At 35.5% G+C, this 12,666-nt stretch overlaps 1 protein-coding gene across 2 annotated transcripts; it reads left to right on the top strand.

The window, feature by feature from the left end:
• The first annotated feature begins 3,675 nt into the window (after positions 1-3,675).
• Positions 3,676-12,200, top strand: LOC100814124 (transcription factor bHLH48). 2 transcript variants are annotated; one of them, XM_014773771.3, is made up of 7 exons: positions 3,676-4,547; positions 4,659-4,787; positions 4,931-4,996; positions 9,213-9,281; positions 9,994-10,065; positions 10,777-10,984; positions 11,886-12,200. In XM_014773771.3, exons 1-7 carry the CDS (start codon positions 4,011-4,013, stop codon positions 12,005-12,007), a joined length of 1,203 nt encoding a protein of 400 aa, XP_014629257.1. In that variant the 5' UTR covers positions 3,676-4,010; the 3' UTR covers positions 12,008-12,200. The 2 variants fall into 2 exon arrangements, with proteins under 2 accessions (XP_014629257.1, XP_003521193.1); XM_003521145.5 differs by lacking the exon at positions 11,886-12,200 and adding an exon at positions 11,361-11,753 and having other exon boundaries at positions 3,678-4,547.
• Positions 12,201-12,666: the final 466 nt, after the last annotated feature.

Below are 12,666 nucleotides of genomic sequence, written 5' to 3'. Positions count from 1 at the left end.
CGCTTGAAGCAGAGCAAAATTAAAGAGGATAGAACACTATTTCTCCAACCTCTAATCATGATAAATAAAAAGGTACACAAGTTTTGCATATCACATTATTCACATGTGTCATAGGACATTTATGGGAATACCTACATACATTAACTTATCATTACCAAAATTTTGTTTTGTAGACAGCGCTGGATATGGGAGGTTAAGTGAGTACATGGGTACAATTTGAAACTAAATGAATGGTGTCCACTACCTAACCTTGGTTACCAATTAATTATAACTTTCTGGTTTCGTTTCCTTTCATGTGTGTAGAGTGACTCTTTAGTAGCATTGCAGGAGAATGGCAGAATTAATGGTACATTGTCCATTGTCCTTGATCGAAGAGTCCCCTAAAGTCAGAAGATAACAGGTATAGCCTTGTCTCTCTAACAAAGAGATCTTCATTATTCGCTTTTATAACTGTGGAAATGGATTATACTAGTGTCGCACAAAGGAAAACCAATATAATTTCACTTTCATAATGGCTTCGTTATACTAATGTGAGGTCAGGGTCTTCCGAGAGAATGCACCAATTCCTCCCCCAGCAACTGCAATGCAAACTTGTTAAATGAAAACAGCTTGTTCCCGTGATATAGCCATATAGGGGTACACCAATGTGTCCTATCCAATTACTAACATACTGAATAGGACTTGACTCTGCTTGCCAAGTCTAGCCAATTAAAATAAAAGGCTATGATATTGGTTTTAAAATTCTTTAGAATCATATTTACTTAAAATCACAAGGAGAGAATGTCACTGACTACAGAGGAGACTTAGAGTCTGAGTGTCTTTGGAGAAGTCTCTCACAAGCCTATGCCCTAATGTGAATCTGAGTGTCTTGGATGGCCGAGTGTGGTTTCTCCTCTTCTTATAATATCAAGTGACTACTGTTCATTTGGGAAGTATATTTCTTTGTGCGCAACTGGATCATTCTTTTGTTGTCTGAGATGTTAGAATATTGTGTTCCTCGTCTTATCACCATGCTATCATATCGTAGTGTTGTTTTGCTCTGACATGTCAAGGTGTAATGATCCTAGTTGGATGTTCGAGGTTGTCTCATGGTGTACGATGAGTTGTCCTTAACAAATGAAAACGACTGAAATTCTCTTTGACAAATGCATCTCTCTACAAAAAATGAAGATCTTAATATGGAAAATTGCAAGAAAATGCGACTCGATCATTCTTCTATGTTAGAATATTGTGTCCCCCGTCTTGTCACCACACTCTCATATTGTAGTATTGTTTTGCTCTGACATGTCAGGGTGTAATAATCCTAGTTGGGTTGGGTGTCTGAGGTTGTCTCATGGTGTACGATGGGTCGTCCTTAACAAATGAAATTGGTGACATGAAATTCTCTTTAGCAAATGCATCTCTCTCAAAAAATGAAGATCTTAAATATGGAGAATTGCAAGAGAATGTCTCCCCATAAGAATGAGATTAACTACCAAAGGAGTTATATGTCCAATCACATGCCTTTATTGTGATAGATTGCATTGAAACTTACTCACAGTTTATTGGCTACATGCATACACAAGAAATAAGAGTTAAAGGTGGACTCTGGTCATCTTTACATGAACCAATTCACAATTCTAAGGATTTAAAGAGTGTCATTTTTCTCCTACTCAGAATTTTTTCTACTCATCACATGTTTAAAGTGACATCTTTATTTTGGTGTATATCACGTCGAAGAAATGAAAAATTGTGGGAGAATATTCAAAAGCCAACTTGTTTATCACTCTATTTGGCAACACAATTTATTCAAAAATGAAAATCAGCGCAAGCTTAAAATTTTACTCGTGTTTGCAGCAATCAAAATCAGCATGTTGATAGGTGGACAAAATCCACTGTTGACCACATAAAATGTAACATTAATTAATGCAATTGTCTTTAGTGATGCAAGTATCTATGGTGTATTAGTTTGTTGCAAGAACCATCAAGACCATTTTCTCAAAGCAATGGCACTATTTTCATGGAAGCCCGACCGACACCTCAAGAGGTTGAAACAATAGGGCTCCAACAACTATCAATTAGGTCTCTACGCTAAACTTCTACCATGTGATTATAGAGTTAGATCGCAAGCAAATGGTGGATTGCTTGATCTCAACAAACTTCATAAACAATGAATTTGGTGACGTCCTTCATTGTTGACACAGACAAAGTCAAGGAAAACCTCTGAAATTCTTTCCATATTGGACCTTGGACATATCGTAGTTCCGAATCGAATTTCTTTAGAAAGAAAATCTTGTCTCATGGTAGCCTGCTCCAGTTCCCTTACGAAACTTTCGTTATTGGGTTAGCCACACACTTTACATGTTTCTAGCGATTCACATGGCATTTTCAAATGATACAAGTCTTGGATAAGAATCTACAACGCACTAGAACGCCCTTGTTGACGATCCTTTACTTCGACAACATCTAGGGTTCCTCGAACAATGTGATATCTCACACCGGGTAAATCTTTAACCCTCCCCCTCTTACTAAGACTACATAATGTTCTTGTAAATTATGGCCAATATCGGGTATATAAGCAGTAATTTCAAATCCAGAGGTTAAGCGTACTCTGACAACTTTACGTAAAGCAGAGTTTCACTTAATTTCCTCTGCAGTATTGGGCTTTGGCGATATTTATCATGCACTTTTGGAACCTGAGACTCTTGAAGAATCTTTTCCATTCTTCGGTTATGTATGGAAAGATAGAAATAAAATGACTACAATTTTGGGTATTCACTTAATCTTGTTTTTAAAAATTGAAAAACATTTTAAACTGTTATATTCGCTCATGCACAACCAAATGAAGTTGTCAATTGTTTAGGGATGGTGCTAAATTTAAAGCTAGTCAGCCTTTGATTTAATTAATTCCTAATTTTATTCAAACTTTGATAATGAATAACAACCTATGAACGCTCTTTATTAAAAAAAAAGAAGGAAAAAGAAACATCTTACATTAAAAGTGCATATAATATAAAGTCTTAAATAATATATCAACATAATCAAATTGATATTAAATGATAATATGAAACTTTTTTACACTCAAATAGTAAGTGTTTGATAGGGTGTCCTAACATGGATGATGCATTATTTTTGAAGCAAAATGATACTCACTTAGTCATTTAACGTGAATTTACAATCAGATTCAAACACACAATTTCATAACATTAAAATCAAATTAAATTTACCATTGAGCCCTTATATTAAAAACAAAGGTAAACCTTTTGATTAGACGAATCTTAGCGCTAACCTTGTGCTCATGTGAAGCACGTTATTGCGGAAACAATAAATTATTGAAGGAACGAGATTAGGCAAGGTGATAAACTTCCAGAAAGAAATAATGAATGAATTAAGAAGTGCTTTCAATGGCCCAAATATAGCAAAAACTGCTCTACAATGTCAATCACATTAGGATACGGAATGCTCCAACGGGCTTCTTTTTCATCCACGGACCTGTTGGTCTGTCGAATCTCCGTAATCGTAAAAAGGAGGAAACAGATTGTGCGGTAAAAAAAGAACGAAACGAAATCAACGGTGAACTGAAATCAATAATATTTCTGAATAAAAAATAAAATAAAATGATATTCCCAGATGATGGGGCCCTCAATGGGTGGTGGTCCCAACCTACCCTTTAACCTTACCTCAACGAAACTGTATGGCTGGAACCGTACTCGTATGATTCAACAGTAGTAGAGTAACCGTAGCGTAGCAACGTTGCTTTCGCAGTACTTCAAATGGCCGAGAAGCAATCTCAGAGACAGAATCACAGAACCGGAGAGAAAGAGAAAGAAAGAGAGAGAGAATTTCATTGACCGCCATTGAAGCTTTGCTTCTTCTATCTCTCACTCATAACAAAATTCCCCACACACATTCTTCATTTTCTCATTCTCTCCAATTTCAACACTGTTACGGTTCATAATTCTTCCAATTAAGACAAAATTTGAGGTGTGTACGGTTCAATTGGACCTTCTACGCTGCGTTTTGTTCGCTCAATGGACCAAGCTCCGGGAGGATTGCGCGGATCCGTGCATGACGGCGCTACGCTCGAGTCAATTCAATTCAACGAAGAAATTCAGGGAATCATGGCGCCGGTGCCGGCGCCGGAAAACGCTAACTCGTTCACCGCGCTGCTTGAACTCCCGCCGACGCAGGCGGTGGAGCTCCTTCACTCGCCGGAATCCGACAGCGCTCGGAAACCGCCTAATTGCCACGTCAGCGCGAACCAGAAACCCTACCTGCCCAACTCTTTCGGCAGCAATTTAACCTTCCCTTCCAACGCCGCCTTAATCGAACGCGCCGCGAAGTTCTCTGTGTTCGCCGGCGAGAACTCGCCGCTTCCGCCGGAGGAGGCGTGCCTGGTTCCGGCCGGGACCGGTTCCGTTTCGAATTTGGATAGAGTGAAGAACGAGCCACAGGAGACCGATTCGAACCCGTGCTCGAGCTCGAGGCTGGGTTGCATTTCGGATCCCGCGGTGGAGAACAACAATCAGAGGACCGCCAAGAGAAAGGAGCGAGAGAAGAAGCTAACAGTAACGTTACTTACTTTCCCTGATTGCAGCAAATTGGAGAATTAGGGTTTCTGTTCACCGTAGAATTGAATGCTCAAAACGTGAACTAATACACGATTTTGTGGAATCCAGGTTAAAGGATCGTCGAAGAAGAGTAAAAGCATCGCCGATGAGACCTCCGGTGACGGCGAGAAGCTTCCTTACGTTCATGTTCGAGTTCGTCGAGGTCAAGCCACTGATAGCCATAGCTTGGCAGAAAGGGTAAACGCTTGATTAATCACTAATTAATTTGCTTAACTTCGATCACTTTAGTGTATTTTATAATTTTGCCAAATTTTAATGTTTTTTAATTATTATTATTTTATGGTATAAGTGTATAACTGACTACTGCGTTTCTGTTGTAGGCTAGGAGAGAGAAGATCAACGCTCGCATGAAGCTTTTGCAAGAGCTGGTCCCAGGCTGCGACAAGGTCGGTCTCTCTTCCTTTGTGGTCTTAACCTTAAAACCTTAAACCCTTAGTTACTAGAATTAATTAATTGTGCTTTGTTCGTTCTTTTGGATTATGCCATCCTTTTCCGTCTAATTTTTCTCCCAAAAGTGTAATTATGTATCTAGGTTACGAGCTAAAACAACGCTTTTTGTCATTGTCACCTTTTCAACCCCTCTAAACAAAGTGATTGCTTTTACATCAAGAGAAGCGACCACTGGCACCTAGTGTCAAACATGGCATTTGTGTAATTTCACCCTCTCTTTTTCTTTTGCCTTTTTGGATGGTTTCTTTCTGGTTAGTGGTTACAAGTTTTTTTCGAAGGTTAGTTTAGTTAAACTCTTTACTTTAAGATCTTCTACGATATTAACCTGAATAGAGCGAGCGAGGTAAGTAAAGGGGGGCTTTTTGAACAAATTGGTCACTTTCGGAAATAACAAATTACAATAATTTTAAATTTGTTTTAAATAATTTGGGGCCTTTTTTTATTAAAAAAAAAAACAGTAGGAAGGGCTGGAAGGCACCCCACTTGTGTACCCTAGCCCATATTTTAGTCCTGACCCAAAAAAAAGTCTGGAAGCTCATAGGCTGAGCTTTAAGATGCAATATTGTGTACCATCCAATCAAATAGAGCTTAGCCTACATACCTTGAACCCAGACAAAAAAGATGGATTATTCACGGATAAGCAAGCCTTAAACATTGCTAATTAAGAGTCTCTCGTCAGCTGAGACGTTGAGGGTATTTATATTCTCTTATTCTATCTTTACTCGAGTGTAAATAAAGATAAACCAAATACAAAAAGAATGAATTAGGATGGAAATAATAATTTTATTATTTGGTTGATATGAAAAATAAGAAGGAAAAAAGTTTTTTGTGTGAATTCCACATATAAAACTTTTCTTTCTAAAGTGGGATTGTTTAACTTTTTAAAATTAAAGATTTTTTTGTAATATAAAAATTATAAATAAATTTATGTCAATAAACTACATGATATACTAAAAATTTATTTTTTAATTAGTATTAAAAAATTCGTATAATTTATTTATTTTTACTTACTCTTCCACTTATTTAAATAAGTAAAATAATCACTTTTTCTTTTATATTTCTAACAATTGAAATAATATTTTATTTATTTATTTTACTTTATCTTTCTATTTCTTCTACTATTATTTTTTTTCTTTGATTTATTTTCCTGTTTCATTGAACAGTCTAAGTGGACAACTCTTAAGGCGCAGCTTCATGTGTAATCATGTATAAGCCACGTGAAGTTGGCGTCTTTACAAGACTACGCTTGATAAGATAATGGGACACGTGTTGTCACTCGGTTAAAGGCATACTTTTTTTTTCATACAATTAATGCACCACCTTTTGAGTTTTTATGTGATGAAAAAAATATCAAAGCCTGATATGCATGGAAAAACAGAAAAAAAAAATTAAAAAAAATAGGGCTTTCACCATGTAGCAAGCAGTACTTAAGAAAAGACTTAACTCCACATGGCTTTTTACAAAACGGCACTAGTGCTTTTCACCAAGTGCTGTCACGTGGTGAAGGCCCCAACACTGGCAATTATTTGTGTGTGTATATATATAAATGTTTGAAAAAGAATAATTTAAAAATGTACTTTAAATATTTCTCAGGAATTTATGGATTTTTTTATATAAAATGAGTTAATTTAAACAACAATTAGTAAATTAAACTGAATTTATTCGAGTTTTCAATAGTTAGTAGGGGTGGTGATTGAGCTGCCAACACTTGGACATGCATCTCAGTCAATGTCAAAGTGAACCTTAAAATAATAAATAAATGGGCTGATTTACTTCATCATGGGCCACTGCCGGTTGAATAAAGAAAAAGGAAAGAATAAAGGAAGGAATACAGAAGGTGGAATAATTGGTAGGGATGATAATTGGTAGTGTTTAAATAGGAAATAGAGCATTGGTGTTCATACTCAAGCTCAAGAAAATGTAACTAATTTCATACTTTCAAGATAGTGTAATTTTAGTATCTGTAGACATGGATTTATTACTTGCCTTTTGGTTGAATGGAATATTTTGTGCTTTTAATTTATGTTTTTTAACAAATTAGTAAAATAAGATATTATTCTAATATTAAAATTAGAGTTTAATGGTCATCTTATAGTATAAAACTGTTTTACACTATCAATTTGGACTAACTTGACTAACTCATCAAACCCAATCAATCCAGTTGCATCCAACTAAAAAAGGTTGAATTATGTCTAGTTCAACAAGTTGCATTGGGTTGAATTATGTTAAATCCAATCTAATTGAGTAAGCTATTAGGTTAATATATGTTGAACCCTATCTAACTCAACCCAATCTCAATTTATTGGATCAATTAATTTTTATTTTTCCAAATCTGACTCAACGTGGACCTATGTCTAGCCTGCTTTGATGCATATTTGAATTACAGTTTGCACGCCCAAAACCTTGGCTTGTAGAAAATTGACTTTTATCCACAAATATGTTTGGCATAGTCATGTTTTTTAACATGATTTTGGGTCGTAGACCATAGTTTGAGACTTTGAGTAGAAGTGGAAAAAGGTACTTTTCGGTTAGATTCAATTATGGTTTGCCAAATGACAATCAAAACACCAGTAGTCGTTTAATCAATTGCACTCTTGCAAGAAGACGTGACTCCTTTTGTTATGTTCCACTGTTGCCAGTGTAGTTGTGCTTTAGGTGAGATGACAAAAGATGTTGTCTGTTGCTAGCATTGGAAAATTAACATCCTACTAGCAAATTGTTTCAAAACTACCTCTGTAACTACCGAAATATTAACCTATGCCAAACAATTCGGTATAGGCTGAGAATATTCCGGTGTACTTTGGTAAAAAAAGCCCAAGTAATGATAACTTCGTTCATCCACATAACAATTTCCTCTAACATTTGTTTTGGGCGTACGCTCTGTTCATTCTTCCACACGGAGTATCTATTGCTCTCTTCAGCTTTTCCATTACTATTTTTCTAAAATGTATTTTATTAAATAGTTGAGTTTAAGTTTGACTTAAATATTTTTAAAACAGATAATTTAACAAAATGCAGAAAAATAGTTAGTACTCCTAAAAAATTGCATGTAGCAGTAGAATAATACATATATTAAAGTGGTAATTTTTTGGTGATAAGGTCATTGTCATTCATTGAATAGGACAATACATGCATACACAAAAACACGTCATGGATGATTATACACGACAATTTTGGTAGTCCCCTATCGTTCCTTTCTTCGGCCTTCTGGCTTATTTAAGAGACAGAATGGTGGGCGGGTGGGGCGGAAGAGACAGAGAATGGGGGGCAGGGGGAGGTTCTACTAGAACTTCTAACTAGTATAGTATCCATAACCATGGGTCCCTTTGGCAAGTGAAATATTAAAATATAATCCATCTTTTGGCGGTGATGGTATCGTTATCTTTACGAGTTTGGTATCCATCATTTATGGGATGAAGAAAATGGTCGAGAAAAGAATGCGTACTTTTGGAGTGCAACTGCCAGCCAGCAGACCTTTCACCTAACTGGCTGGGGTCAATTGTACGATCAAATTAATGTCACCTAAACTCATTTTTAATATAATAATAATAATAATAATAATAATAATAATAATAATGTCACCTTAACATAAACGAAATACATACCTCAAGATTTATCCCAAAAGAACAGGTTATGACATGGAAAATTAAATTTCAAGTGTTTATATCAACATCAAACACTTAACAGATTGAAATCACATTTATGGGTTGGTTTTAAATTGAGTTGTGAACAATATGATGCCATAAATAGAGATTGGAGGGCTTTGCTGCAATGCATGAAAATTTACCATGCATCTTTCATTCTTTCTTGATGATATTGAAGTATTATTTAAACCATTCTAGTCTGTAATATTTCGGAGCATGGGGGATGAATAATCGGGTATATTCGTATAAGTATAAGTTAATAAGTTATTACCAAAAATTTATTCTCTCATTCTGGCCCAATTACCATGTACTACCATTTTCATCACACTTGCATACAGGCTTTAGGCTTGTTCCATAAATGAGCCCCTGTTTTTGTTTGATATGGAAGCCTTAATTACAGAGACACTCTACGATTTTGACATTTTGTAGTGCCTTTGGATTGTGTTAATATTCTCGAAATAGCTAATGTAGGTCAAGTATAGCTGACATGAATTGATTTACTCTGCAGATATCAGGGACGGCAATGGTTCTGGATGAAATCATCAACCATGTGCAATCTCTACAGCGTCAAGTGGAGGTCAGACTCTCACATTGCAGACATTTTGCATATATATTCTTACAATGAGCAGGCTATGCTTGTTAATTATTATCTATTTGGTTCTCAATTAAAATTATGGATTATGCTTAAGTTTTTTTGAAAGAAAGGGTCTGGTTTACTTTGCAAATTCTGAATTCTTTTGGTGCCTTAAAATTTGATATTTTGCCTTCTTAAGTTAGTGTGGTATACTAGAAGGATTTGGGGGTTATTTGGAACAAATATTGGTTGCCTGTAACTGTAAGCAAGCATTAAGCATTAGCAGTTATGGTCATATTATTTTGGACTATATGACTTGTAATCTACTTACAAATTTCCTAATGGGTCTACCTACTATTCTCACCTCCTAATGTGGACTTGAGGCTTGAAATTGCATACTCCTTGAACTATTCATCTGTTTATTTAGTGAGTATGCTCAAAAGTTACAATAAAAAACTTCATACCCCATTGCCCAGAGGCTCTTCGCTATGCGAAGGTATGGGGAAGGGATGTTGTACGCAGCCTTACCCTTGCATATGCAAAGAGGCTGTTTCCGGATTCGAACCCATGACCAACAAGTCACCAAGGCACAACTTTACCGCTGCACCAGGGCTCGCCCTCGCTCAAAAGTTACAATATTCTTGTAAAAATATTTTGTCTACTTTAACTGTCATCAATATGATTTTGATCTCACTGATTTATGCTCTGGCTGCAGATCTTATCAATGAAACTGGCAGCAGTTAACCCTAGAATTGATTTCAGCCTCGACAGTTTATTGGCTACTGATGTAAGTTATAAATTAATTGAACTTACTCAATTTTATCATCTGTTGAAAAAATTACAATTTATCTTTTTATTTTGACTGGGGGAGTAATCTGAACTCTGAAGACTCTAAATGTCCTCGGCGTAGCTAAAAGCCTATATTTGAGGGATAATGCACTTTTTATTCTGCCTCCATTGCAGCCATTGGTGCTCTATGCTTTATCCATCATGTAGATGAAATGTAATTGATAAAAAATTCAAAATTTTGTTATCGTTGTATTTAATTGTCTTTGCTCAATTAATAGTTGTCTGAAAATTGAAATGGTACATGCGGGACACCGAAAGTGATGCTTTACTGTGATTTATGCCATTCTGTTGGATGTCAATGTCATGCCAGAGAAACTAGGAAACAGTATGATGAACATGGCACTAAGGAGCAATGTGCATGTCAGACGAATGCTTGATTGCCTAAATCCATCCTAGCCATTAATTACAAATCCTCTGGCATCCTAGCCATTAATTACAAATCCTCTGGCATATTTTTAAAGTCGTTACTTCTTAATCCTTAAGTCAGGGTAGGGATTGCCCCGCTTGGTTTACAGAATTGAAAATGACTTTTCAAATGTGTTCAGCTAAAGCCTAAAGGTAGAACCGTAGAGTTAGGCATGTGTAATTTTGATGAAGTACAATGTTGAGAACTGCTGATAAAAATTAAAATATCCTTTGTAACTTACAGGGGGCATCTCTAATGGATAATAACTTACCTAGCATGGTGACACCTCTCATGTGGCCAGAAATCCCACTCAATGGCAACCGGCAGCATTATCAACAGCAGTGGCAATTGGATGCATTCCACCAACCTCTCTGGGAGAGGGAAGAAGTCAACCATAATTTCATGACTCCGGAAAACTCACTTTTGAGTTATGACTCGTCGGCAAACTCAGGTAGAATATGATTTTAGCCTCTATTATTGTCTACTACCTCACAAGATCGAAAAAAATTTCTGACTCCGTCGCATCATGGTTCCTACTGCCATTGGCCCTCGACTTCATAAATAGATAGCGATTGGAATTGTTTTCTGTCTTTGAATGGGATATTCTGAATTTCTGATAATGAAAATCATATGGGGATCTTGGAAGGATACTTATTGCTCATAGATAATAAATTACGCATTCCAGTCGCTTAATTGAAATTACAAATAGCTAGAAAGGAGTTAATTCAAATACAACATACAAAGGACTGAGATCTTTTAAAGTTTTTTTTTTTTTCTGGACAAGAAAATTTGAAATGTATTCAAGTTCAATTTAAATTGTGTTGCAGCTTCTCTGCACTCAAATCAATTGAAGATGGAGCTCTGAAAGCGTACAGAAGTCGTACCAGTAGCTATTAGCCTAGTAGTGTATATATCAAATATAGTATTTGCAGTTAGCTGTGATTTGAGTGGTCTCAACTCTCCAGATTTAGCAGGGTTTCCATGTCTTCTATTTGTCAGAGGCGGTTGGAAACCTGGATTTTCTTTGGCCCGGAAGTAAGATGAATAATTGGCATGCTATTCTTATATAAATTACTATGTATACTAACTATAGGGTTTATTCAATCCATGAGGTGATTGATTCAAGATTGTAAAATCATAGAACGGACTGTTACTGAACTATTATCATGGGAGTGAGTGCTTTGTTCATTAAATGCTACTCTTAGATGATTGGCTCTTTACGAGGATTTTCCTGAACAAGCTACTTTAATTCTGAATTACTTACAGTATTTTCTTTCTTTTGCATTTTTTCTTTTCCCATTCAAATCACAAAGCATTAAGTCTCTCACTCTCTTGGTTGTTGTTGATTCCAGCGGCAGTGCAGCCGGTTTATATTGTTGTCTTACCCTCGGATCCCCTCAGTTCTACTATGAGACATTGCTTTCTTCGTTGGACTAAAGAGTATGGTGATCAAACTCTCGAGTTAACTCGTTAACTATTACGAGTTTACAAGTTAATTTGTTCTCTGTGAGTTTACTCTTGAGTAAACTCTTTTTTAGTAGACTCTAGACCAACTTTACAAACTCTAAGTAAACTCGATAGACTCTCGAGTTTACTATTGAGTTAACGAGTTAATAAGTTAAAAAAATTAGATCAAAATGTAAATTATTTTTTATTGTTTTCTGTCTTTTTAGCATTCAACATACTTTCATTTAACATGTTATTTTCAAATATAAAATTCTCACATTTAATAATATCAAATCTTTATAAGAATGATATATCACTACTATAACCTTTACAAGTTATTATCCAATAATGATGTATTATTACTAGACTTGATTATTTAAATATTCTGAATTTCATGATTTACTGTTTTGCTTTATTACATTATTAAAATGTTTAATTAATATGTTATTTATAAATATTTTATTATTATTTTTATATGAAGTAGACTTTTACGAGTCCACGAATTGAGTTTATGAAACTCTCACGAATCTACGTAAACTCTCTCAAATTTAATAACCTTACTAAAGAAACTTCTAAATATTGAATTGCAAAATAGATGGGGTTTATGAAGTTTGAATTTCATTTAAAAACAAAAATGTCGTGAAAAACGCTTGTTACATTTAAATAAACAATAATTAAATTTGCATG

This window comes from Glycine max, chromosome 3 (genome assembly GCF_000004515.6).
Source record: "Glycine max cultivar Williams 82 chromosome 3, Glycine_max_v4.0, whole genome shotgun sequence".
NCBI classification, from domain to species: domain Eukaryota; kingdom Viridiplantae; phylum Streptophyta; class Magnoliopsida; order Fabales; family Fabaceae; genus Glycine; species Glycine max.
This window is presented reverse-complemented; position numbering and strand designations above follow the sequence as displayed.